We start from the raw sequence: 21,974 nt of genomic DNA on the forward strand, positions 1-21,974 counted from the left end.
GTCCGGATTTAACCATGTCAGCAGAATCTCCACCCAATTTTGTCATGTGATGTCACTGGGCCATGCACTAGAGACAAAGGATGTGACTTCACTTTATCAACCCATTTTCTCACTGGGCTAGAAATAGGATGCTTACCCTTTGACTGTTTGGTTCAAGAAATTGTGGCAATTATTTGGTTTTCAGTAGCAGTGGTTGTGTCGCCTTGCCAAATTCACATTACACTAAGACACATTGTTTAGAGTTTTACCCCTGCTTGTAGAAACCTCTGATATTCTAAGCTCTTTAAGTTTCCTGTAAAGCTTTTTTAGTTTTTTTCAATGGAATAGACCACCTTGCGACCCAATGAAGGCTTAGGTTACAAATAACGGTTCTAATTGGTACAACAAAATGGCTCACAACCTGCATGTTTTCATTTGAACATCCCACTGCAAGAATTCCTATTTTATCAAAATACATAATGTAGCTACTTGTTTTCTGTGAAGCTTGTTATACCATTGATAAGTTGGTTAAAGCAAGCCATGCTCTGAAGCATGCAATTTCAAAATCGCCAGACAAAATATTATTCATGTAGGCTAAATAAGCCTACCTATTACTGCACAGTTCAGACATTCCAAGAGTGCAAAGCAATGTGTTTGAGGGAATCCATTTTTGATGGATTCCCTCAAAAAGAGGGAATCCATCAAGATTTGTTGAGACTGTGTTCAGATGGCAGATTCAAAAAAATGTTCCCCTTTTACTTAGGCTTCTCTTCCTAGTTCATGAGCCCAGGTATGAAAGGGACGTCTTCAAGTATGGTCCTCTTTTATAGTACAGAGGTAGGCTTATAGGCGGACCTATAAGACTGCTATTTTTTCTTGTCTTGTTTCCCGCCTTTTCCACAGGCGTCCGTTGCCTCGCGGCTGCTCGTGCTTCTTCTGTGCGCACTCCCCTCCCACGCGCAGGACGAGTACTCCGGTTACCACTCAGGTGAGCGGTAGGGGAAACCCCGCTGCGTTGCCGTTACTGTATTAAATGACATATTTTCATTAAAGTGTCCCGCTGTTAATTGATTTCAAATGTATAAATGAAACTCGTGACCACAATGAACAAGGTAAAATATAATTACTTTACCTACTAGCCCATATATTGATTAACATTATTGCATTGTATAACAAGGAAGCTCAAAACAGGGATAGACCTATGTTGTGACCACAACAAACAAGGTAAAAAGAGAATTTATGTAGGCTTATGTAAGCCGTTTTGCATCAATGAAGCTCAATGATTTTTGATGAACATTTTCATTTTCATTCATTTGATTAACCTTATCAATTGTAGGTGATGAACACACCTATGAGGGCTCCTTGGTTGACAACTATGACCATTCAGGATATCCACACCCAGGTAATTGACCCTCTGGTTCAGTTGTGACTGTGGTTAGTTTTAATTTTGTCTCTTAGAAATATACGTCTTCATTTAAGGTCAGCGACATTTGCCTTTTGCCTCAGATGTCACCTAGCCTAATATGTAAGCACTAAACTGAACCTAATTAAACAAATCAGATCCACTTTGACCAAGCCAATTAACTCTCCACTTGGTGTAATGGATAAAAGGTATTGTATAGTATACAAGTTGACTTAATTAATGTAATCATCCACATAACCTATGGACATTCCAGGAAATCAGCATTAATATTTCAAATATATTTTGAAGCTATCAATCTTTTTTTTCCACAAATCCTCAAATGATAAAAAAAACTAAAAACAAACAATGGATTATTAGGTGCTTAGATCTTGGGTTATGATAAGGCCTTTATAAGACATGTTCTTCAAAAACAAATTGGGTATTTATCCTACATTTTACTTACCAATGAGCAGCAGGAAATCTTACAGATTGCACCGTAAGTGCCTGCCAGGAATGGAAATCTACCATATGAATACAAACCGCAGCTACTCCCATTACAGTTTATCTCATCTCTGACAAATTAACCCAATTAGTGTGCAGAAAAAGACTCCTCTCTCCAACTCTGTCATGACCCCCTCCCTCCCTCCCACACCCTATCCCCCCTGACAGTGGAGTACCCCCCAGAGCCCACCCACAGCTATGACGAGCAGCAGCCAGAATCGGGTTACGATTCCTACGTGCCCTACGCGCCCGCGCCCGCCCCCACCCGGGTGACCATGATCACGGAGGACTCCTACCCCTACACCACCACCACAGAGTCCTACGACTACGCCAAGGAGGTGACCACCATGACCACACAGGTAAAGGGAATGAGTGCTGGGATTTCCTGGTGAAGTAGTTTTGTGTTTGGTAATGCCCACCATGTCATGTTAATGTGTGTCATGTGATATCAATGTCATATTATGTGATCTGTGCTGACCAATTCCAATTTTATTCCAATGAAATAAATTATACCTAGACTCATCTCTGCCATCCAACCGCTTTATTTTTGATTATATAATTGCCCTAAAGGACGGCTTAGCTAATGCAGCACTGATTATATTATTTGTATTATATTATTTGTATCCTCTTATTGCAGGTGCCATATGAGTACCCTGAGGAGTCCTACTATGAGGAGTCTCTCCCAGCCCCTGGTGGCGACGCTACTCTCGGGGAGGAGGGGCCCACAGAGTGTGACTGTGAGCCAGGAGAGCCAGGGTTCGCTGGGTTCGCTGGGCCCAAGGTAGACCCTCCATTACCATCAATAGAACATCGTACCACTTTCATTCTAGTTTATACATCAATTTGGTTGAGTAGCTATACTTTACATTTTGTCTGTCTGCTCATCTGTCTGTTTGTCTCTCTCTGACTACCTCTGACTGACTCACTGACTGACTGACTGACTGAATTGATTTCCTGTCTGTCCTGTCCATCTAGGGAGGTAGAGGACTTCAAGGGAAACAAGGCTTCCCAGGGGTTCAAGGAAGGGAGGTGAGTGTGAATTACTTACTAAATACAAAATATTACTAAAATATTGTACTTTTTCTAAGTTGCTCTGTAATTTTTAGATGTTATTGATGACTTATTGTCCATCTATCCATATCCACTTGTTACAATGAATTTCCAAATTTAGGGATTTGTTAGATGCCAAACCAATGATCAGCATCAGTGAAACTAAATCTAGTAGAATCAATGGAATTCTGTAGAGTTTGAGGAGGGATACCCTTCTGTGTTGCTAAATGCTAAGATAAGTGTTGCGCCATGATGTCTCCAGGGGTACAAAGGATTCAAAGGGGTTCGAGGAAGAGGAGGAGACACTGGTCCTGAGGTGAGGAAATGGTGTTGAAAAACGTTTCCACAACCACCCAAGGTAACACACATCCTGACAAGTGGCTCAGATCGTCACAACACAACACATGTCCTTTCTGAAGAGTTTGGCTGCTGATATATAATATACACTTGTATAGTCCACCAGTTCAGATGTATCAGGGTGTAAGAAACTGTTAGCCCTGGGGGTGGTTGCTCTCCTACAGGGGACAGCTCATCAGCATGTGATGGGATGGTATATCCTTGGCCCTGGTACCGTGTGGGATATCATACACCATACCGGAGGCAGGATGATTAGATATGATTAGATTGTACTTAATTGTCTGCTTGCAAAGACATTTGTTTTGCCTCAGATGCTCCAACAAGGTAAAAACATAGTAAAAAGCACAATGCCGTTGGGGCCCCTAGTACTTTGGTGGTACTCCTCATGGAGGACATGTGAGAGGATGGATGAGGGTGTACTGATGGGTTTATTGCCTTATGGATAGCACCTGTACATACATGTGGTCTCCTGTCATGCCCCTGCCATATTCCCAACCAACCATCCTACCAACCATGCCGACACCATCCACTCATTAAAAAGGCATTATGAACACAAAACTGTGATCAGCTGTGATTTTTTCCCATTGAGTTCTGTCTACACATGTCGCAATGGGACAGTTTTTCAACAACAAGCTAGTCTTGTGAGATGCACACGAGACCTGGCACACACAGCAGCATTTTCACACACCACATACAGGTTGCACAATCTAATGCATTACGCAATACTCATGACAATCTCATGACAAAACATATTGAACTTGACCCCAACAGATGTTTTGACCTTTGACCTTTTCCATCTGCAGGGTGACTCAGGGCCTGATGGGGAGGAAGGCAACTCTGGTTTCTCTGGATCGATGGTTAGTGGGAGGCTTCATGAGGAGTCCTGGATCTAATACATCTCTGATTTCTCTTTTCTCTTTCTTGAATGACATTACAACTGCACAATGTACAATATGCAATACAATATAATATAGTTCAATTGAATACAGTAAATGAAAAATTGTTTAATGAAATTAAATATGATATAGAATACAATTGTACAATGTACACTATGCGGAATATACATACCACAAAATAGTGGACAAAGAGATGGCTAATCTCCTCTGGTCTGATCTAAATGGCTGATCTGCTCTGGTCTGTATCAGTTACAGTATGATGACCACTAGATGGCGATCTGTACTAAAAAACAATGTGGATATTGAGAATGCAACTGTAGTTGAGATGAGAGGCAGAGTGAGCTATATGAATATGATGGTAGAACTACAGTACCAAATGAACGCCTCATATTCTAACAGGGTCATAGGTCATGGTTGTAAAGGCTTGAGGTGATGTAGCTTTACAGCTAGGAAGTATGGGCTACGGAGTTGTTTCTTGGTAGGGCCAGTCTATTTTATTCCCTCACATTTTCCCTTTTTTTTTTCTCTCCAACAGGGTGTGCCTGGGATTCCTGGGGATCCTGGTGAGACTGGGGTGCCAGGACTGAAGGTAAAGACCAACAGGACACCATACTAAATCAGTCTCACTAGAGAAAAGCGATGAAAAAAAATGGTACTCTGCACATAATCCCCTCTAAAAAAAAATCTGTGACACACCACAATGAACCATTATGACAAAACAAAGAAATAGTATGACACCAAAGAATACACAGAATTCCCCAATGCGAAACACCTCCTAAAGTTTGACCTGTAGATAAAGAACCACTGCACACTTATGCACTAAGACCACATTATTTGATTTGGGATACTTATAAGAACATTGCTAACATTGCCTTGTTCCTTATTCCTTATCTGTCTCAATAAAGTATAAAGAATATATAAAAGAATAATAATTCAGAATAAAAGAACAAAAAGAAATGCCCTACACAAACACAGTCACAACAACTCTGTCCACAAATTCACAAATTGTTCCTGGAGGAAGATTCTTTCATGGCTTATGGTGTTCCATGTTCCTCTCGTGTTCCTTTTCATCACCAGGGTGACATCGGTATGGAGGGACCACGCGGAGGAGTGGGCCTGCCAGGGGAGAGTGTGAGTATTGACTGTGTCCATTTGATTGATGCCTCACGAATGATGCCCACTGGTGCTCTTCGGTCTGTGTGAATGGTTCTCAAAGCTAGAATCATACTGTATGACCCTTAGTATCCTCTCTAACCCTTAGTATATTCTATGTCCCTGAATATCCTATATGACCTATAACCTCCTCTATATCACGTTTCCTTGCTCAGTTATAGGGTCAGATGAGGAAATTTTATTAACTCTTATCTGCCTGTTGTATTAGTACAACTAAATCCGTTTTAGTTTTTTTTGGGCAATATTACAGCACTATTTGGTTCGATTTGAATACAATTTGAATCCAAACTCAAAGTAGGGATGGATGGGAATTCTGGGAATTCACTCTCTCCACAGATTTCCATCAGGCCCTACTCATCTTTGGTTGTTTGTGTTCTCTTAGGGTCGGGCCGGTAAGGCGGGACCCCCAGGACCTGATGGAACTGAAGGTATCAAGGTAAACATGATTGCCACCACACACTGTCCACATGACTCATCACTCCATATTCAGCTCCTCACAGCATACAGCATCAAGCAGAGCAGACGTTCTGACCTGTGTAGGGTATTGAAAGCAGTACAGCCCTATAGAAAGCAGGTCTTTAGAAATAGGGTTATGGTCTTATGTCAAGCAAAGTATAGGTTATGAAGCTCACATACAGTCAATGTCATAAAGGCCATAGTTATATTATGTTAAGCAGACTTTAGAATGTGAAAGCCTCACATGGATGTTACCATTGGTGACCCTGGTCTATGATGACTAGGTTATGTAGGTTACTATATCAAATTAATTGATGATGGATTACCAAGGACAAGTCATTCTAGACCATCTTGGTGAATATCAAGAGTTGAACTGTTTCCAATCTTTTTCTAACCTTTTCCCAACCATTTCCCAACCTTTCTCTACAGGGATCAACTGGAAAAGAGGGGAAACTGGGCCTTGAGGGAGCAGAAGGGGAGAAGGTAGGCTTTTCATTCATGACCTACCTCCCTTTGTGATCAAGGTTGAACCACAGTTGGCGAAATAATACACAACACAAATGTTTCATCAGTCGTTATTTCCTTGCTTATAATATCTCCTTTCTCCACTTTATCTCCCTAGGGTCAGATTGGGGCACCTGGGTTCTCAGGGGACCATGGGGAGCAGGGCTACAACGTAAGATATACCTCCATCTTTCTCTCAATCCATCCTTTTTTCCATCCATCATTTGTGGCATTTGTCTAAACCACCCTCAATTTCTTCATCCTTCGTCCCATTTTTGCTGTCCTCTTGCTTCTGTGACCTGCCTCTTTCCCCCTTTGCATCTGTCCATACATGCCATACACATCCTCCATCTAACCCTCTCTTCTTGTCCATTTTTAAATCTGTCTACCCCTCTCTCCATCCATCTGTCTAATTCTGCCATAAAGCTGTCTATCAGGGGAGGCTGGTGGAGGCGAGTTCATTCCATTCCATGCATTACAATCAGCTCGTCCTTTGATTTTTACCTTCACCAGCTTCCCCTGGTGTCTATCCATTGATCTGTCCCCTGCACAGGTGGAGACCATCAACCAAACCTATTATTGAAAACTATACTTTACTTTTTCTGTTTTTCACAGGGTTATCCTGGAGAAACAGGAGGCAGAGGAAAGTTTGGTCCTAAGGTAGGAACTCACTCAAAAGTTACTGTATGTTGAGGCTGCTACAGTATGTGGAGCAACCTGGGTACTTTTTGTGAAAACCACCACCGCTCGTTGTATGAGCTGTTTTTCTCTGGTTGTTAGATTGGCCAAATGGATTGGCCCCTGTTTATTGAGTAGTACCCTTTCTTTTTCAATGTGATTAAGATATGTCAAGTACAGTAGGTTGAAATGAGTCATTGGGCTGTTCAACTCTACTCTTTGGTCATTTTGATAGCATCTGTTACACATGGTAGATACCTTTAATAGTGATAATAACTACATTGGTCTCTTAACTCCAACCTGCTTATCCTCTCTTCTCTCCATCTCTACCTCCCCCCTCTTCCTTTCTCTCTCTCTCTCTCTCTCTCTCTCTCTCTCTCTCTCTCTCTCTCTCTCTCTCTCTCTCTCTCTCTCTCTCTCTCTCTCTCTCCCTCTCTCTCCATCCTTCCCCTCCTCTCACTCAGGGTGACCCAGGCCCAGGGGGCATTCCAGGCAGTGATGGGGAGCCTGGAGAGGATGTGAGTAGTAACTCTGTGACAATAAAGTTGGTTATGAATTAGAAATTCATAAATCATGTTGAGTCATTAAGATTCCCCCTGACAAACAGACTCACCACTATTTATTTCCCAGGGTCCTCTGGGAGTTCCTGGGGTGATCGGCATTCCTGGAGCGTTTGGAGTCAAGGTAAAGTGATGGAGAATTGCATGATTGATGTATGATTGATCTGCTTTGCCCTTTGTGTGCAGTTTTTCTTTTGTTGTCAAAATATTGATGTGAGTAAACAAGCTCTTAAACTAGTAAACAAACATAAACAAACAATTCACTTATGTCCAGCTCGCATTTTAAAGCTGAGTTTGTCAGCCTCCCATTGATGACATCCCAAAAATATCATTACTTTGTGCACTAAAACCTCATAGATAGAGGTTCTCATAGCAATCTTAGATGTACATTCTGGAATAGTCTCATGGTTATGCGTTTTGATCATGAGAAGTAAATCTAATCTTGGAATTAGGATATCTATGAGGCTGTGTGCAAACTGATGATATTTTGAGACCATATAGTATCAATGGAGAACATTTTAATTATCAAATGTATTATGATGAAATACTTGTTCATTACTGGCCAATCCTCTCTCCTAGGGAATGAGAGGCGATCGTGGTGTGAGGGGGCCTATCGGGAGAGTAGGAGCTGGGGTAAGTAACACATTATAACCGCACTATGAAGCGTTATAAGGTCAACCAATGTGTTTAGTGTACACAACAAACGACAGACTACACTACTGTAGTTTGCAGACTGGATCACTTCCCTTTTCCTTTTTTACTGTACATTCCCCTCAGTGGTGTTATTGATCACATTTAAATGCCATGCATGTGTGGTTTCGTGTGGGTGGACAGACTTTGGTGAGTCAAGCATTACTCAAAATGACATTCAAAACAGGGAAGGAGACATTTAAAACAAGGAAGGGGAAATCCCTGAAAGGCAAGGTCTTAGTGGCAGAATAAAACACAGAAAGTCAAGCTTCAAGTAAGAAATATATGTTGAAAAAAAATTATAACATCTTTCTGTAACAATCAAATGTCTGGTAACAACTCTAGGAAGAATTCATCTTTGTAGTGTATAGTGTTCACACTTTACTCTCCTTTATAGTAAAGTGATAGTGATCAGTGTCTTTGCCAGCATAGTCGAAAACATATTGTAATGATAAAACTGTTGATATCACGTGGGAATCATACCTCTCATATGTATATCTTTGTTTTAGTTTACCGTAATGTGCTATGAAAGTATGCTCTGTGTCAACATTTTGTACTGTATTAAGTCAATGTAGATCATATAAAATGTTGTTTTTTATTGACACCAATGAATGATTTACATGTATGTGTATATTTGTGTATACTGTATATACAGTATATGTGTGTCTGTGTGTGTTTGCAGTTGATTATCTGTGTGTTTCATATATCATAGGGGCCTCAGGGAGAGAGAGGAGATGGGGGCATACCAGGAAAACCAGGACCCAAAGGCCTGCAAGGCCAGCTTGTGCGTACACAGCATCACCCAAACATTGTCATTACCACAATAATCATTACAGATTCATCGCTCTACATAAATATAGCTCTCATTTCTAATTAAGTCACTACAGAAACATTAATTATTATCACTAAGGGAGCCATCATACGTGTATGACATTATTGTGCAATGATGTAATTGTTGACAATGCTCTCTTTCTAGGGGGCTAAAGGGGAGACAGGACTCGATGGTGAAACGGTAACCTTGGATTTATGATTTTCCGATATTTGATGATATCAGATATTCAGTATGTATACTCAAATATTCAGTTACTCATTCTCATCTAACACTCAAGCATAGACACACGTACAATACAAAAGGAGTGTGAGAAGAGGAGAAACACACACCAGCTGTTCATTTCATCCTCATGATGCCTCATGATGAAATCGGGGAGGGGACTATGGATCGGTCTCTGTCCGTTTGGATGTCACACACTTTATTTCCAACACCACTGGCCCAATTCTGATGAAACTTGGATGGATGATGCATCTTGCCATAGAGATTGTTTAGGGGTTTTGAGGTGATGCTGTTTCATTTTATGATGGTGCACCTAAAGTGATATGTTGTTATCATTAAAATTTCTAAATAAGGTGCAAAGAGGAGAGCGCACCACAGACCGCACCTTTTGGCCAATTGACTGTTTTCAAACAATATTGTCAAATCCTTGGAAATGAATCAAATAAGCACTACAAGCTACAGTAACCTTCCAGCCTACCTCAAATCCGTGGACTGCTTTCAAATAAACGCAAAGCTGTAAGAAGCAAGACTGACAATGAACCAAATAAGCACTACACGTTCCGATAACTTTTCAGTCATAAGTTAATTAATTGTAACCAATTCACACAATGAGGTGTGCTACGTCACGTTGTTTTGGTCATGTTCTATTATGTGACTCACAAGCTGCGTGAAGCAGTCCCGTGATTGTCATGACTTCCTCATCACATGTGCCGTTTTCCTTCCACAGGGTGGTTCTGGGAGAAAGGGGGTGAAGGGAATGAACGGAGAAAAGGTAATCATGTGTCAATGACCTCACTCTCGATACTAATATATAGTTCCACTTCTGCTTTCCATTTTTTTCCATGTGGTGGGACTTTTTTTCATTGTCAGTGATATATTCAATGTTTCTCTTCCTTTTCTGACAGGGAAGTTTTGGTGCTCACGGCGACAAAGGACAGGTTTGTTTACTCCAGTCTAAGTATATTCTATTTTTGTCTTTCACTTGACGTAAAAAAACCCACGACAGTGACGACATAGGTTGTTCCTAGCAGGAACTACTGCACACATCAGTTTGATTAATGATCAAAGGAAATACATATTGTCCTTTATTACTGTTAGGGTTAGGGTTACTAACTCAGCTGTTTAGCTAATAATAAGTCACATGAAAATAGAATTGGGTGTATGAGTTCTAGTTAAGCTTTTGTCCCTTTTTTATCCCTTCGAATTGATAACACACTTAATGTCATGATTAGTAAGAAGTTAACATTGAACACAGTATTATGTTTCAATGACAGCGTTGACTTAGTGACTGAAAGAGGTCCTCCCTTCCTCTCCTACTTTCTGTTGCCTCATCTCTCTCTCTCTCTCTCTCTCTCTCTGTCTCTCTCTCTCTGTCCCTCCATCTTCTCATCCCTCCTCTGACTGGTGACAGCATGGAGAGAGGGGTACCATCGGCTCGGACGGCATCTTAGGACGTGTCGGGCCCCCCGGCATTCCAGGTTCCAGAGGAGTGTCAGGTCCAGGCGGTGACCTGGGCATCAAAGGTGGCGCCGGACCCAAAGGAGTGCCAGGTGCCCCTGTGCGTATCAGGAGTCATGCCCAGCGCCTCTGGAGGAAGGATCTCCCCCCTCATTTCACAATTCACACAACGTTTTTTCAAAAGCCAAAGCTTCCAATATGCACTGTTCAGTGAAAAGACAGCAATGGAGGGAATCTGAGATGTTTCAATTTCATTCTTGAGATAAACCTTTTCTGATGTGTTGGTTGACAGATTGAATAATGTAATGATTTACTGACAGATTGACTGTTAAGTGGGTTGATTTATTGCCTCACTTGTGGCATTCTGGTAGGCCCCTGGGCTGACTGACAATCATACTGACTTACTGACTGTTTAGCAGGTTGCTTGACTGATTGATTGATTGATTGACTGAATGACTGATTGATTCATCAACTGATCCGTCAACTCCAGGGCCCTGGGCTGACAGATGAGCAGGTGCTGCAGCTGTGCAGAGGAGTGGTGACCGCTCAGATCTCCCAGTATGCCGCATCCATCCGGGCCAAGTGTTCTCAGGGCTGCCCCATCAACAACCGCACACTCATCGGACCGCCAGGAGCCAGGGGACCAACAGGAGGGTCAGGCAAACCTGTGAGTCACACAGCGTCGAGAACCAACTGTCTGTCCTTCTAACACAATATATTTGGTCAGGTCAATGGCCGAAACAAAGATTGAATTGAATGGTTATCTCAATTTTTCATTCCTTCTCTCCATTTTTCTTTCTCTTTCATAGGGTAAAGGAGGCAAAGCTGGTGCCAAAGGAGCTAGTGGCATCCAAGGAGATAGAGGAGTGGAAGGGCAGAAGGGGGCAGAGGGAGTGAGAGGTATGTAATGTACAGCCCCTACCAGAGAGTCTGTAGAGGTACTGTTAGTACTCAACACAAGGTAGGCCTAAGAATTCCCCATGAGTTATCTGTGTTTTTCTCCACAGGTACCAAAGGCCTTAAAGGAACGAGGGGCGACGCTGGCAAAGGTCTCCCAGGACACGATGGACACCAAGGCCTCAGAGGTGGGTGCCATCTCAGTTGACAGGATGACTTTATCCTGACAATGAACTCAAAGATCTCCTTTAGAATTACAAGTACCTAGAAAAGACATTACATTACTTTACTTTCAGATTAACCTCATTGACTCATTTTGTCAGGAAGCCTCTTGAAGTTTTAACCTTTTTCAAGAAGGAAGATGGTCGATGACAATGGTTTCACACTTGACGTTGTTCCAATTGCATTCATATATTCTTTCCACAGGGTTGCCAGGCCACCCAGCAGAGCCAAAGAATGGTATGGAGGGCCCCAGAGGGCCCCGAGGGTTCCCTGGCTCTGTGGGCCAGCAAGGTATGGCTGGTAATGCCGGAGTTCCTGGCGTGTGCGAGGCACGAGACTGCAGCATTCACGCACCTGTGACACGCAAGGAGCAGGGTCTGGTGAAGGGACCTCTCAGCAGCACCAAGATCTAAACCCCAGCAATGAGCTTCAGGAGAGGGAGAAGGGCTGCTCTATGCCTGGGGGGTCATCCTGCCAGTCAATTCAGGAGTTAAACTTGACATCGAGTTTGAATTGGAAAAAATCTGTGTATATGGTCTATTTGAATTTCATGTCCAGTTCAATTCCTGTATTGACTTGTATTGAAACGGAATTGGCCCGAGCACTGTTCCTTGGGGCTCAGCGTTGTTGAAGGACTTCGGTGGTACAGGCTGGACTCAGCACAAAAAGACGAAACCAACCAAGAGGGCATTCCATCTGAGCCATACAAGGCTCCTCGTGAACTCTTAAATTCAACTATTAACATTTTTATTTTTGCAAGGGCAAAACTGTATCTCATGATTTCTTAAATGTGGGACCAAAGAGAACACTTTCTTACAGGTAGACCAAACATCAAAGGGCTTGACAAATTATGAAACAGAAATTTGGCAGAAAAGAACAAAGTTGTAGAAATACATATCCATCACATTTTTTGGGTTTTGACATATTTTTTCAATAAGATCAACAAGGCTGTGGATACATTGAAAATAAAAAATGATATGTAAATAATTTTGTAAAGTATCTGACGTACATGTACTGTGTTCTGAGACTGTTTTAGATAAATGTCTTACTTTTTCCTAAGATGAGTCGTCACTTTTTTAGTCACTAACCTTCACTGTGTATTTTGGTTATCAGAGTTTTGCGTTTATTTACAGTGAGTTCCCCATATTAAGTGCTTGAAAACACATTTACCCACACTTTTACAGATACTCACCAATTAGACACACTATGACCATTTACTACATTACCAGCTACCCATTTTTAAACTCACATGCTGCAAATACCTGAAAGATTTCATCACACAAATTAATGCTGTGGTATTCAACCTCTTAAATAAGTTTAAATATGTTGATAGTTTCACCTACCAAATCATTTGTAATTATAAAGTTATAGGAATCAATATTTATCTTTATCATTACATTATATATTGATGTATTGAAATGGGCGATATAAATGAGAAATTAATATACTTAAGTCACCTGTTCATTTCGTGATTTGTATATCTTGAAGATTATGGTGTTGAAGCCATTCAATTAAATGAAGTAGCTTTATTTGGGTCTTGAAGGCCCTCTTCCTATAATTTGTTTACATTATTTTGCATACAAAATTCACATGAGAAGTTTTCTGTAATTGCAAATGACAATGTTATCATTGAAACATCACAGGGTGACGACATTGGACAGCATCATATGAAATGTTTTTAATTGCCCCTGTGCGTATCAGGAGTCATGCCCAGCGCCTCTGGAGGAACGATCTCCCCCCTCATTTCACACAACGTTTTTTCAAAAGCCAAAGCTTCCAATATGCACTGTTCAATGTATCTGAGATGTTTCTATTTCATCCTTGAGATTTCCTCAGATTTTCTTAATTCTCTCTTATGTCTAAACAAAAGTGCATGATACATAACATACATACATAAACACACTCCTCAGTATAAATTGTACTACATATACATATATACATACATAATAATACACCAGAACATTTCAGAGAAATAGCATATGCAAATTGTAAAAACCATACATAAAAATGTTTCTTACAGTCAACGGTATGTAAACAAACAATTTGACACTGGTCCAAAGGCATATTGGTGAAGATTTTCAGCTATTTTGTGAGACATCTACTGAACATTCTGGCTTAGCTTTTATGCCACATTCATAGTCATTTTGCTACAAATAGGCATATTAATGTTAAACACTTCATGTAAAAACAGGCGTATTAATGTTAAACACTTAAATGATTATGATTCTGACTAGATAGCTATATGGTAAAGCAGTGCAGTTTCATGTTTAAACCTAAACCTTGTGTAGATCAGTGGTCCTAAGTGAAGGAAGACAAGGATCTTATTACAGTACTGGGATAAAAGAAAGTGCATAGAAAACAGCAAGCTGTGATTTACAGTTGGGTAATACTAGCCATATGGTTCCCTTTTGAGAGATGAAGCAGCAACAACCTGAGACAAATGAGATGTCTATGTTCCTAATTGCTCAAGTTCTTAGTTGATGTGCTTTCCTTGGGGCATCACTGCATCCCTGATCATCATCTTGCAGAGATCCACTGTACAATCCAAACGACCCAAAAAGCCAGGAATGTATGTACTGAAAAATAAACATAAGAGGAAAGTTGTTTCTTGGCACATACTGAAGAGGGAAGGCTTCTTGGCACATTTCAAAACCTCTCATTGTAGGTCATCCATGTAGGAACAGCAAAACTTTGGTCTAACCGTCAAGTAAGGTATATTTTGATAACTGCCAGTGTGTGCTATTCAATATCATGCATTGGCTAAAGAGAAAAACACTGTACTTACTGGAACAGGTACGTTGATCATTTGTGGCAGAGTTGTGAGCAGCAGAAATGGCCTGAGTGGGGCTTATCCCTAATAGGCAAAAAGAGAGCAAAATGATGACAACAAGACTCGCTATGAAGACCCATTAAACATCCAATTAACATCAGAGGAACTCTTACCAAGGAAGTGGTGCCTGCTTTCCTTTATTGGTTCCTCCTATCAAAAATAAGGAATTAGATTAGATTAGATTAGATTCAACTTTATTGTCATTGTGCAGAGTACAAGTACAGAGACAACGAAATGCAGTTAGCGTCTAACCAGAAGTGCAAAATAGCAGAAAGTGCAATGAACAGTATTTACAGGTAGTGCAATATATGATCAGTAGTAGTGCAGTATAATATAGTATAGTATAAGCAGTATATATAGCAGTGCAGTATAGCAGTATGTGAGTAGCAGTAGCATTATAGCAGAATAAATAGTTACAGTATGAGCAGTGTAGCAGCATATGAGCTGTATAGGTAATGCAGTCTAGCAGTATATATGTATTAACAGTAACATGAGGTAGATGCAGAATAAATATAAATATGGAATGCCGTATAAACAGTGTAAACAAGTATCTACAGTATGTGCAGTAGTATTAAAGAAAATATAGGATATGTGCATTATGTGCATTATGAACAGTATGAACAGTATGGACAGGTATGTACAGAAGAGCAGTGGTATTGAGTAAGAGTAAGAGCAGGGGAGGGGAGTAATAGTGCAATAGTGCAATTGTCCGGGTGGGGGGGGGGGGGGGGGGGTTGCGGGGGTAGTAGGTTGTCAGGTAGGTGTAGTGTTCGTGTTCAGCAGGGTGACAGCCGCAGGGAAGAAGCTGCCTCTGAACCTACTGGTTCGGGTGCGGAGAGACCTGTAGCGCCTCCCGGAGGGGAGTGGGGTGAAAAGTCTATGGTTGGGGTGAGAGATGTCCTTGACGATGCTGCGTGCCTTACGCAAGCATCGTTTGCCCTGGACAGCCTCGATGGAGGGGAGTGAGGAACCGGTGATGCGTTGGGCAGTTTTCACCACCCTCTGCAGTGCTTTCCGGTCCGATGCCGAGCAGTTGCCATACCATACTGTGACACAGTTGGTAAGGATACTCTCGATGGTGCAGCGGTAGAAGTTCACCAGGATCTGAGGAGATAGATGGACCTTCTTTAGTCTCCTCAGGAAGAAGAGACGCTGGTGAGCCTTCTTTATCAGGGTGGAGGTGTTGAGGGTCCAGGAGAGGTCCTCAGAGATGTGGACACCCAGAAACTTGAAGCTGGTGACTCGCTCCACCTCAGTCCCGTTGATGAGGATGGGGGTGTGTGCGCCAGCTTTAGACTTCCTGAAGTCCACAATGAGTTCTTTGGTCTTCTTGGTGTTGAGAGCCAGGTTATTGTCGTTGCACCACACTGTTAGGTGCTGGACCTCCTCCCTGTAGGCCGACTCATCGTTGTTGCTGATGAGGCCGATCACCGTTGTGTCGTCTGCAAACTTAACAATGGTGTTTGAGCCATGTACAGGTGTGCAGTCGTAGGTGAAGAGGGAGTAAAGGAGGGGGCTCAGCACACAGCCTTGTGGAACGCCGGTGTTCAGGGTGAGGGTTGAGGAGGTGTGGTTGTGAAGCCTAACAGACTGCGGCCTGTTGGTCAGGAAGTCTAGAATCCAGTTGCAGAGGGAGGGGTTGATGCCCAGTTGCCTGAGTTTGGAGATCAGTTTGGAGGGGATGATGGTGTTGAATGCTGAGCTGAAGTCAATAAACAGCATTCTCACATAAGAGTTAGTCTTGTCGAGGTGGGACAGGGCGGAGTGAAGTGCCGTTGAAATGGCATCCTCTGTACTCCTGTTCTGCCGGTAGGCGAATTGAAAGGGGTCCAGTGTGGGTGGTAGGCAGGTCTTGAGTTGAGCTAAGACCAGCCTCTCGAAGCACTTCATGATGATGGGCGTGAGTGCCACTGGTCGGAAGTCATTTAAGCTCGTTGCAGTGGAGTGTTTTGGCACCGGCACGATGGTGGTGGTTTTGAAGCACGCGGGGACAGCTGCTTGGGCTAGGGACAGGTTGAATATGTCAGTCCAAACCTTAGTCAGCTGCACAGCGCAGGCCCTGAGGACACGTCCGGGGATCCCATCAGGACCAGCAGCCTTGCGTGCGTTCGTCCTGCTCAGTGCCGCACACACGTCGGTGGGGGATAGAGTGAGGGGCTGGTGATCCGCAGGGAGCACAGCCTTGATGGCCACCTCCTTGTTGTCCCTGTCAAAGCGGCCGTAGAAGTGGTTCAGCTCATCAGGGAGGGAGGCGTCAACGGAGAGGGGTGAGGTGTTAGATGGTTTGTAGTCAGTGATGAATACAGAGAGGTGTAAAATGGTTATACTAGGATGGTATAGACAATTAAAGTGAATGTGAAATTCAATAGCATCAACACATGTGACCTACGTTCAGGCACTCAACAGTGAGTGTAACAACAGCATTGCAATCATGCTTGGTCAAGGTGATTTTTCCAGAGGACACTTCCGTAGAATTAATGCATTCCTTTTTGCCATTGTCGTAGATGGCAATGACCTACAGTGAGAAAAAAAATTGTATGCATCATTATGCTTTAATCAATTGTGTCATTTACCTTAAGTATTTCAGTAATATGACAGTAGCCAATATGCTTACTGACACCTGGTCACACGCAGATGTCACAATAATCGAATACTAATAAAATATGTATACCTATGTGTCATGAATACTGTCAATGCTTACTTTATTTCCCAGGGTCCAGGGCCCGTATCTCTAAAGAATTTTTGTGCAAAAAGTGGCTCCTAGCGGCCAAATTCTAAGAAAATTCTCAGAGGCATGACGTTTTCTTTTCCCCTAAAAGTGACACGAAAATCCCAGTTAATATAAAAGCTATTCCTCAAGAGTCCTAGCGCTTAAAAGGGCTCCTAAGGCGAGATCTGCTAAGAGCAGGGAAGAGGACTTTTAGTGGCTTAGGAGTTACCCTAAGCAGCTGCACAAAATGGCCAACAGAGGAGTCAGGAGAGATGTCCTGCAAACACTGGATGACAGGGAATTATTGAGACGCTACAGATTGGATCGTGCAGGAATCATGTTTGTGGTGGATCTCCTTAGAGATGCAATTACTTCACCAACTCGACGCCACAACGCTATTACACCGGAGAAGAAAGTAATCACAACCCTGAGGTATTTGGCAACAGGGAAAATGCAACAATGCAGCAGTGATGACTTCGGTCTGTCCCAATCCTCCGTCAGCAGAGTCATCACCCAAACACTGACAGCTTTGTCACAACCTAATATTGTGACACAATTTGTTTCATTCCCGCTGGATGCCCGCACTTTACACACACATAAAAGGGCATTTATGGACATTGCAGGATTCCCTGGCGTTGTGGGTGTAATTGATGGAACACATGTGAGAATAATTGCGCCATCAGAGGACGAGGCTGTCTTTGTTAACAGGAAGAATTTCCACAGCATCAATGTGCAAATAGTGTTCAATGCGGCCTGGAAGATTTTGGACATTGTGGCTAAATGGCCAGGCTCCACACATGATGCGAGAATGCTCTCCGAGAGTGGCATCAGACAGCTTTTTGAGAGACGCTATGTGCCAGCTAATTGCCACTTGTTAGGGGACAGTGGCTATCCATGCAAACCATGGCTCCTTACACCTTACCTCCAGCCACGCCAAGGGCCCCAACTAAACTATAACAGGTAAGCCAAACAATACAAAAATCATGGAAATGAAATGCAAGCAATATGTTAGAGCATCCAAGTAGTGCAATATTTCCATCAAATAATTAAAGGTCTGTATTCTATTGTAGGGCCCACAAGACAACAAGAGCGGTGGTGGAGCGTGGCATAGGCCAGCTTAAGAGGCGCTTTCATGTTCTCCACGGAGAGGTGCGGCTGAGGCCTGAAAAAGTCAGCAAAGTCATCATAGCCTGTGCAATATTACACAATATTTGCAAGGTTAGACAGATTGCAGAACCTCTGGAGGATGGCGATGAGGATGAGGATGGAGACAACGATGAGGATGGTGGTGAAGAAGATATTCACATTCCACAGGGGAACCTAGCCCAGAGTGGACTGCCTTACAGGGCAAACTTCACAAATTTACATTTCAGGCAAGCTGTAGCCCCATGTCATTTGAGAACTTGTGATGGTATTAAGAACTACCACAGTTTTACTGCACATCACCTGCAATTGTTAAATGCAAGACACAGAACACAATCTCTAAATGGTTTATTTTTTAGGTGTTCAATTTTAAGGCGGTAGTACTCCTCCTGAAGGGAAAGGACTTTTTTTTGTTGTTCAAACACATCAATTGTGAGTTGCAATCTTCTCTCCAGCAGGGATGCTGACGGAGCAGGTGCTGCGGATGGGAATGGTGTTTGATCCGCCGGGCTATCCTGAGTAGCAGCTGCAGATGGTTCAGGCGGCAAACTTGATGGGCCCGGTTCTTGTGATGGCTCCATGCTACAGAAATACATAGGCCTAGTTTAATTATTGTTTTGATTAAATTAATTTAATACAATGAGCATGGATAACACATGAAATGGCTTCTGCAATGAATAAACACTGTTGATATGAATAACCCTGTGTCCTACCTTTGCTGCATTTCAAGGGCCTGCATCATTGACGTGTCAATGCCTGTTGGCAGCCCGGTGACACTGACCTCAGAGTGTCCCAGGACTTGAAAGACAGTGTCGGCCACCTGGGACAGCCGCTTTGCAGGTGGTCCACCCCCTAGAAAGAAACAGTCAATGAACACAGTACTTAGGCATGTAAATTAACTTTGCCAGCAGGAGCAAGTTGCCAGATTATGTGGTAGGCCATAGTATTTTGCTCACCTGTGAGTGAGGATTCCCGCTTGTGTGCTGCAATCTCATATTTTGCCTTGGACTGCAGCACATACCACCTTTTCTCACAATCGTCGCCTGTCCGCACCACCAGTGGAAAAGAGGCATTGATTGTTTGGGATATTGTGTCCCAGGCGCGCCTCTTGCCTTGGCTAGTGACAGTTGGGCCAAATTTTCCTCGTAACATACCTTTATGTTCGTTCACCAACTGGGCCAGCAACAAACCTTGCTCCTCAGTCCAGTTCGGCTTGCGATTCCTTTTTTTCTCCATTTTCTGTGTTTGTAGGATATTTGTTAACAAGCCTTCATAAATAGACCAGCCAGCAATCACAGACATTGTTAAAAGCTGAGCTGTGTTACCCTCGTTAAGTTCACACTGAGTTGTAACGTTGCAATTTCTACTTCATTAAGGACAGCCCCTTGAGATAGGCCATCTTGTTTTCAATGGGGTCCATATGGAAGTGAAAGTACAAAATATGCCAGCTAGGATATTAATATGAGCAAATGAGACACAAATCATTATTTGAACAGGGTGTAATGAGCTTAAGTTTTCACATATTTTAGATTCTAATGTTAGGCTATAACCCCTACAGCTTACTATTCATTTTCCAGATATTTTCTTGAATGTGAAATATTATTTACAATTATAGTCTGCATAAGATTAGAGTGTATAATTATGTTTATTGATTTGAGGGTACATCCTTTGCTCATTATCACCAAAAGTTCATTTTCATCAAACTTGTAGGATCAACCAATCACGGCTTTTGAAATGATGACTCATACCTAGCAACGGGGTCAACCACACCCCCTCACTAAGATAGGATTTTTCATCCATTCCTGGCTCAGAGTTCACTGAAAATGTTCTGGAATCACTTCTAAGCTAAAACTCCTGGCAAGGAATTTTTAGGTTAAGTTAGGAGCTCTCTGAGAGGATTCTCAGAATCTTTAAGGATACGGGCCCAGGTCTGTAGACACTGTGGATCAGTTCCAGAGGGTGCCTCAAGTGTAACTGCATCCTTGCCACATGTGTACTTGTTCTGCTCATCCACCACAGAGGCAGAGGACAACATGACTGTAAAACTGACTAAAGAAAGAGTGACAAAAAATCAGGGTTTTATAGAACAATAGTGCTAGGGGTCAAAATGACCCCAACACGACCGATGCGTACAAAATGTGTACAGGACATGTTTTTAATTTTTTTGGGTTAATTTCATGTTTGTCATGTTCACCCCATAAAGTTAGGAAAAGTCATAAAAAATCTAGCTGAAAAAAGTATGTTAACCATGTTTTTAGAGACAGTAAAAATCGAATTGACCCCTAACATAATAGGAGGGTTATAGATAAAGAATAAGCCGATTTACCAAAGCACAGTGTACGTAAGAATATTTGTATATGTTCTCCCATTATGATCCGTTTGCTACCGGCTCCTAGACTGACAAAGCAGAAATGAATGAAGTTCTCCTCGTCGCGTTAATACGACGTCACAACATAGAAAAAAGAATCGTGTGAATGCGTGCGCATGAATTACTAATCTGTGCCCTCAGATTCATAATCTGTACCTACGAATTAAAAATCATGAATCTGAGGGCACAGTTTATAGTTTATGGATTAGTAATTAGTGGGCACGAATTTCTAAACTGAGAGTCCGTACATTTCATTACTTTATATATTTTTGTGGCCATTTTATAGCCTATGCTGGATTTAATAGCCTATGCTGGATTTAATTAATTAACCACATGCCCCTAGACGTTAAAAAATAAAGACTCTTTTTTAGTCACCACACTTCTGGTGTCTGTCTGAGAATCACAGTTTGAACAGTTTAGGTTTTGTCTCCTATGGTCCTTTCAGTTACGTTACTGTAATTTCTTGCACACTCAGTAGGAATGTTTTTCAGCATATAATACCGTTTAAGGTGCTACATAGCTGGCTACACATTTTCAATCCATTTCAGTCTCACACAAAACATCAAGGACTTCATGAGACCAATTGAATACGTTGCATTTGACCCCATGCATGAGTTAAGACCACTTTATAGTAGTACTGTCAGTCGATTAAACAATGTGTTGATTATTTTTTTCATAGAAGTTGATTAATCTCCCGGTGTGGAAACGTGATTTCACCTTGCAATTTAGGTGGTCAAAGATTTTCAAAGCATTTCTTGACAAGAAATCTAGAATTTGTGCCTGAATAATCAGTGGGGGAGTAATATGGTACTTTACAAGTTAAAGCTCCACTCCAGTCAATTTCATTTCAACTTTATATCAAGCATCTACTAAACCAATGTGTACATTTGTTAAAAAGAAATAATCGTCAATAACTTTTCTTAACGATTTATTTTTCACACTATTTTAATGTTAATTTAACATGAACTGATTGGCCCAATGTTGACGTAAATTATGCCTCTTGCATAGAGATTGATAGGAGTTTGTCAGACACATTTTGGCCAATTGAC

The 21,974-nt window shown here is 42.0% G+C and overlaps 1 protein-coding gene and 3 long non-coding RNA genes across 6 annotated transcripts in view; 2 read left to right on the forward strand and 2 right to left on the reverse strand.

Moving 5' to 3' along the window:
- Positions 1-13,320, forward strand: part of LOC310811422 (uncharacterized protein) — an 18,222-nt gene extending 4,902 nt beyond the window's left edge. For all 3 annotated transcript variants that reach the window (XM_083679570.1, XM_083679571.1, XM_083679572.1), the window contains 25 exons: positions 883-967; positions 1,316-1,381; positions 2,051-2,241; positions 2,520-2,663; positions 2,858-2,911; positions 3,195-3,248; positions 4,093-4,146; positions 4,721-4,774; positions 5,263-5,316; positions 5,741-5,794; positions 6,244-6,297; positions 6,437-6,490; positions 6,934-6,978; positions 7,461-7,514; positions 7,627-7,680; positions 8,136-8,189; positions 8,959-9,030; positions 9,223-9,258; positions 10,025-10,069; positions 10,203-10,235; positions 10,709-10,855; positions 11,246-11,422; positions 11,565-11,655; positions 11,763-11,840; positions 12,079-13,320. In XM_083679570.1, coding sequence (XP_083535696.1) covers positions 883-967; positions 1,316-1,381; positions 2,051-2,241; positions 2,520-2,663; positions 2,858-2,911; positions 3,195-3,248; positions 4,093-4,146; positions 4,721-4,774; positions 5,263-5,316; positions 5,741-5,794; positions 6,244-6,297; positions 6,437-6,490; positions 6,934-6,978; positions 7,461-7,514; positions 7,627-7,680; positions 8,136-8,189; positions 8,959-9,030; positions 9,223-9,258; positions 10,025-10,069; positions 10,203-10,235; positions 10,709-10,855; positions 11,246-11,422; positions 11,565-11,655; positions 11,763-11,840; positions 12,079-12,287 — 2,013 coding nt within the window. In that variant the 3' untranslated portion in view covers positions 12,288-13,320. The remainder of the gene's footprint in view (positions 1-882; positions 968-1,315; positions 1,382-2,050; positions 2,242-2,519; positions 2,664-2,857; positions 2,912-3,194; positions 3,249-4,092; positions 4,147-4,720; positions 4,775-5,262; positions 5,317-5,740; positions 5,795-6,243; positions 6,298-6,436; positions 6,491-6,933; positions 6,979-7,460; positions 7,515-7,626; positions 7,681-8,135; positions 8,190-8,958; positions 9,031-9,222; positions 9,259-10,024; positions 10,070-10,202; positions 10,236-10,708; positions 10,856-11,245; positions 11,423-11,564; positions 11,656-11,762; positions 11,841-12,078) is intronic.
- A 205-nt stretch (positions 13,321-13,525) lies between these two features.
- On the reverse strand, positions 13,526-17,219 carry LOC310810428. The gene is made up of 4 exons (XR_014554435.1): positions 17,094-17,219; positions 14,818-14,854; positions 14,660-14,728; positions 13,526-14,450 (listed from the first exon to the last, which is right to left on the reverse strand). It is a non-coding gene; the product is annotated as an uncharacterized lncRNA (long non-coding RNA).
- Positions 17,220-17,541: 322 nt separating this feature from the next.
- LOC310811553 lies at positions 17,542-19,151 on the forward strand. The gene is made up of 3 exons (XR_014554478.1): positions 17,542-18,374; positions 18,485-18,787; positions 19,016-19,151. It is a non-coding gene; the product is annotated as an uncharacterized lncRNA (long non-coding RNA).
- LOC310811552 lies at positions 19,003-20,951 on the reverse strand. Its single transcript, XR_014554477.1, has 3 exons — positions 20,884-20,951; positions 19,271-20,606; positions 19,003-19,139 (listed from the first exon to the last, which is right to left on the reverse strand). It is a non-coding gene; the product is annotated as an uncharacterized lncRNA (long non-coding RNA).
- Positions 20,952-21,974: the final 1,023 nt, after the last annotated feature.

Source organism: Argentina silus (assembly GCF_951799395.1).
Source record: "Argentina silus genome assembly, chromosome: 10".
Taxonomy (NCBI): domain Eukaryota; kingdom Metazoa; phylum Chordata; class Actinopteri; order Argentiniformes; family Argentinidae; genus Argentina; species Argentina silus.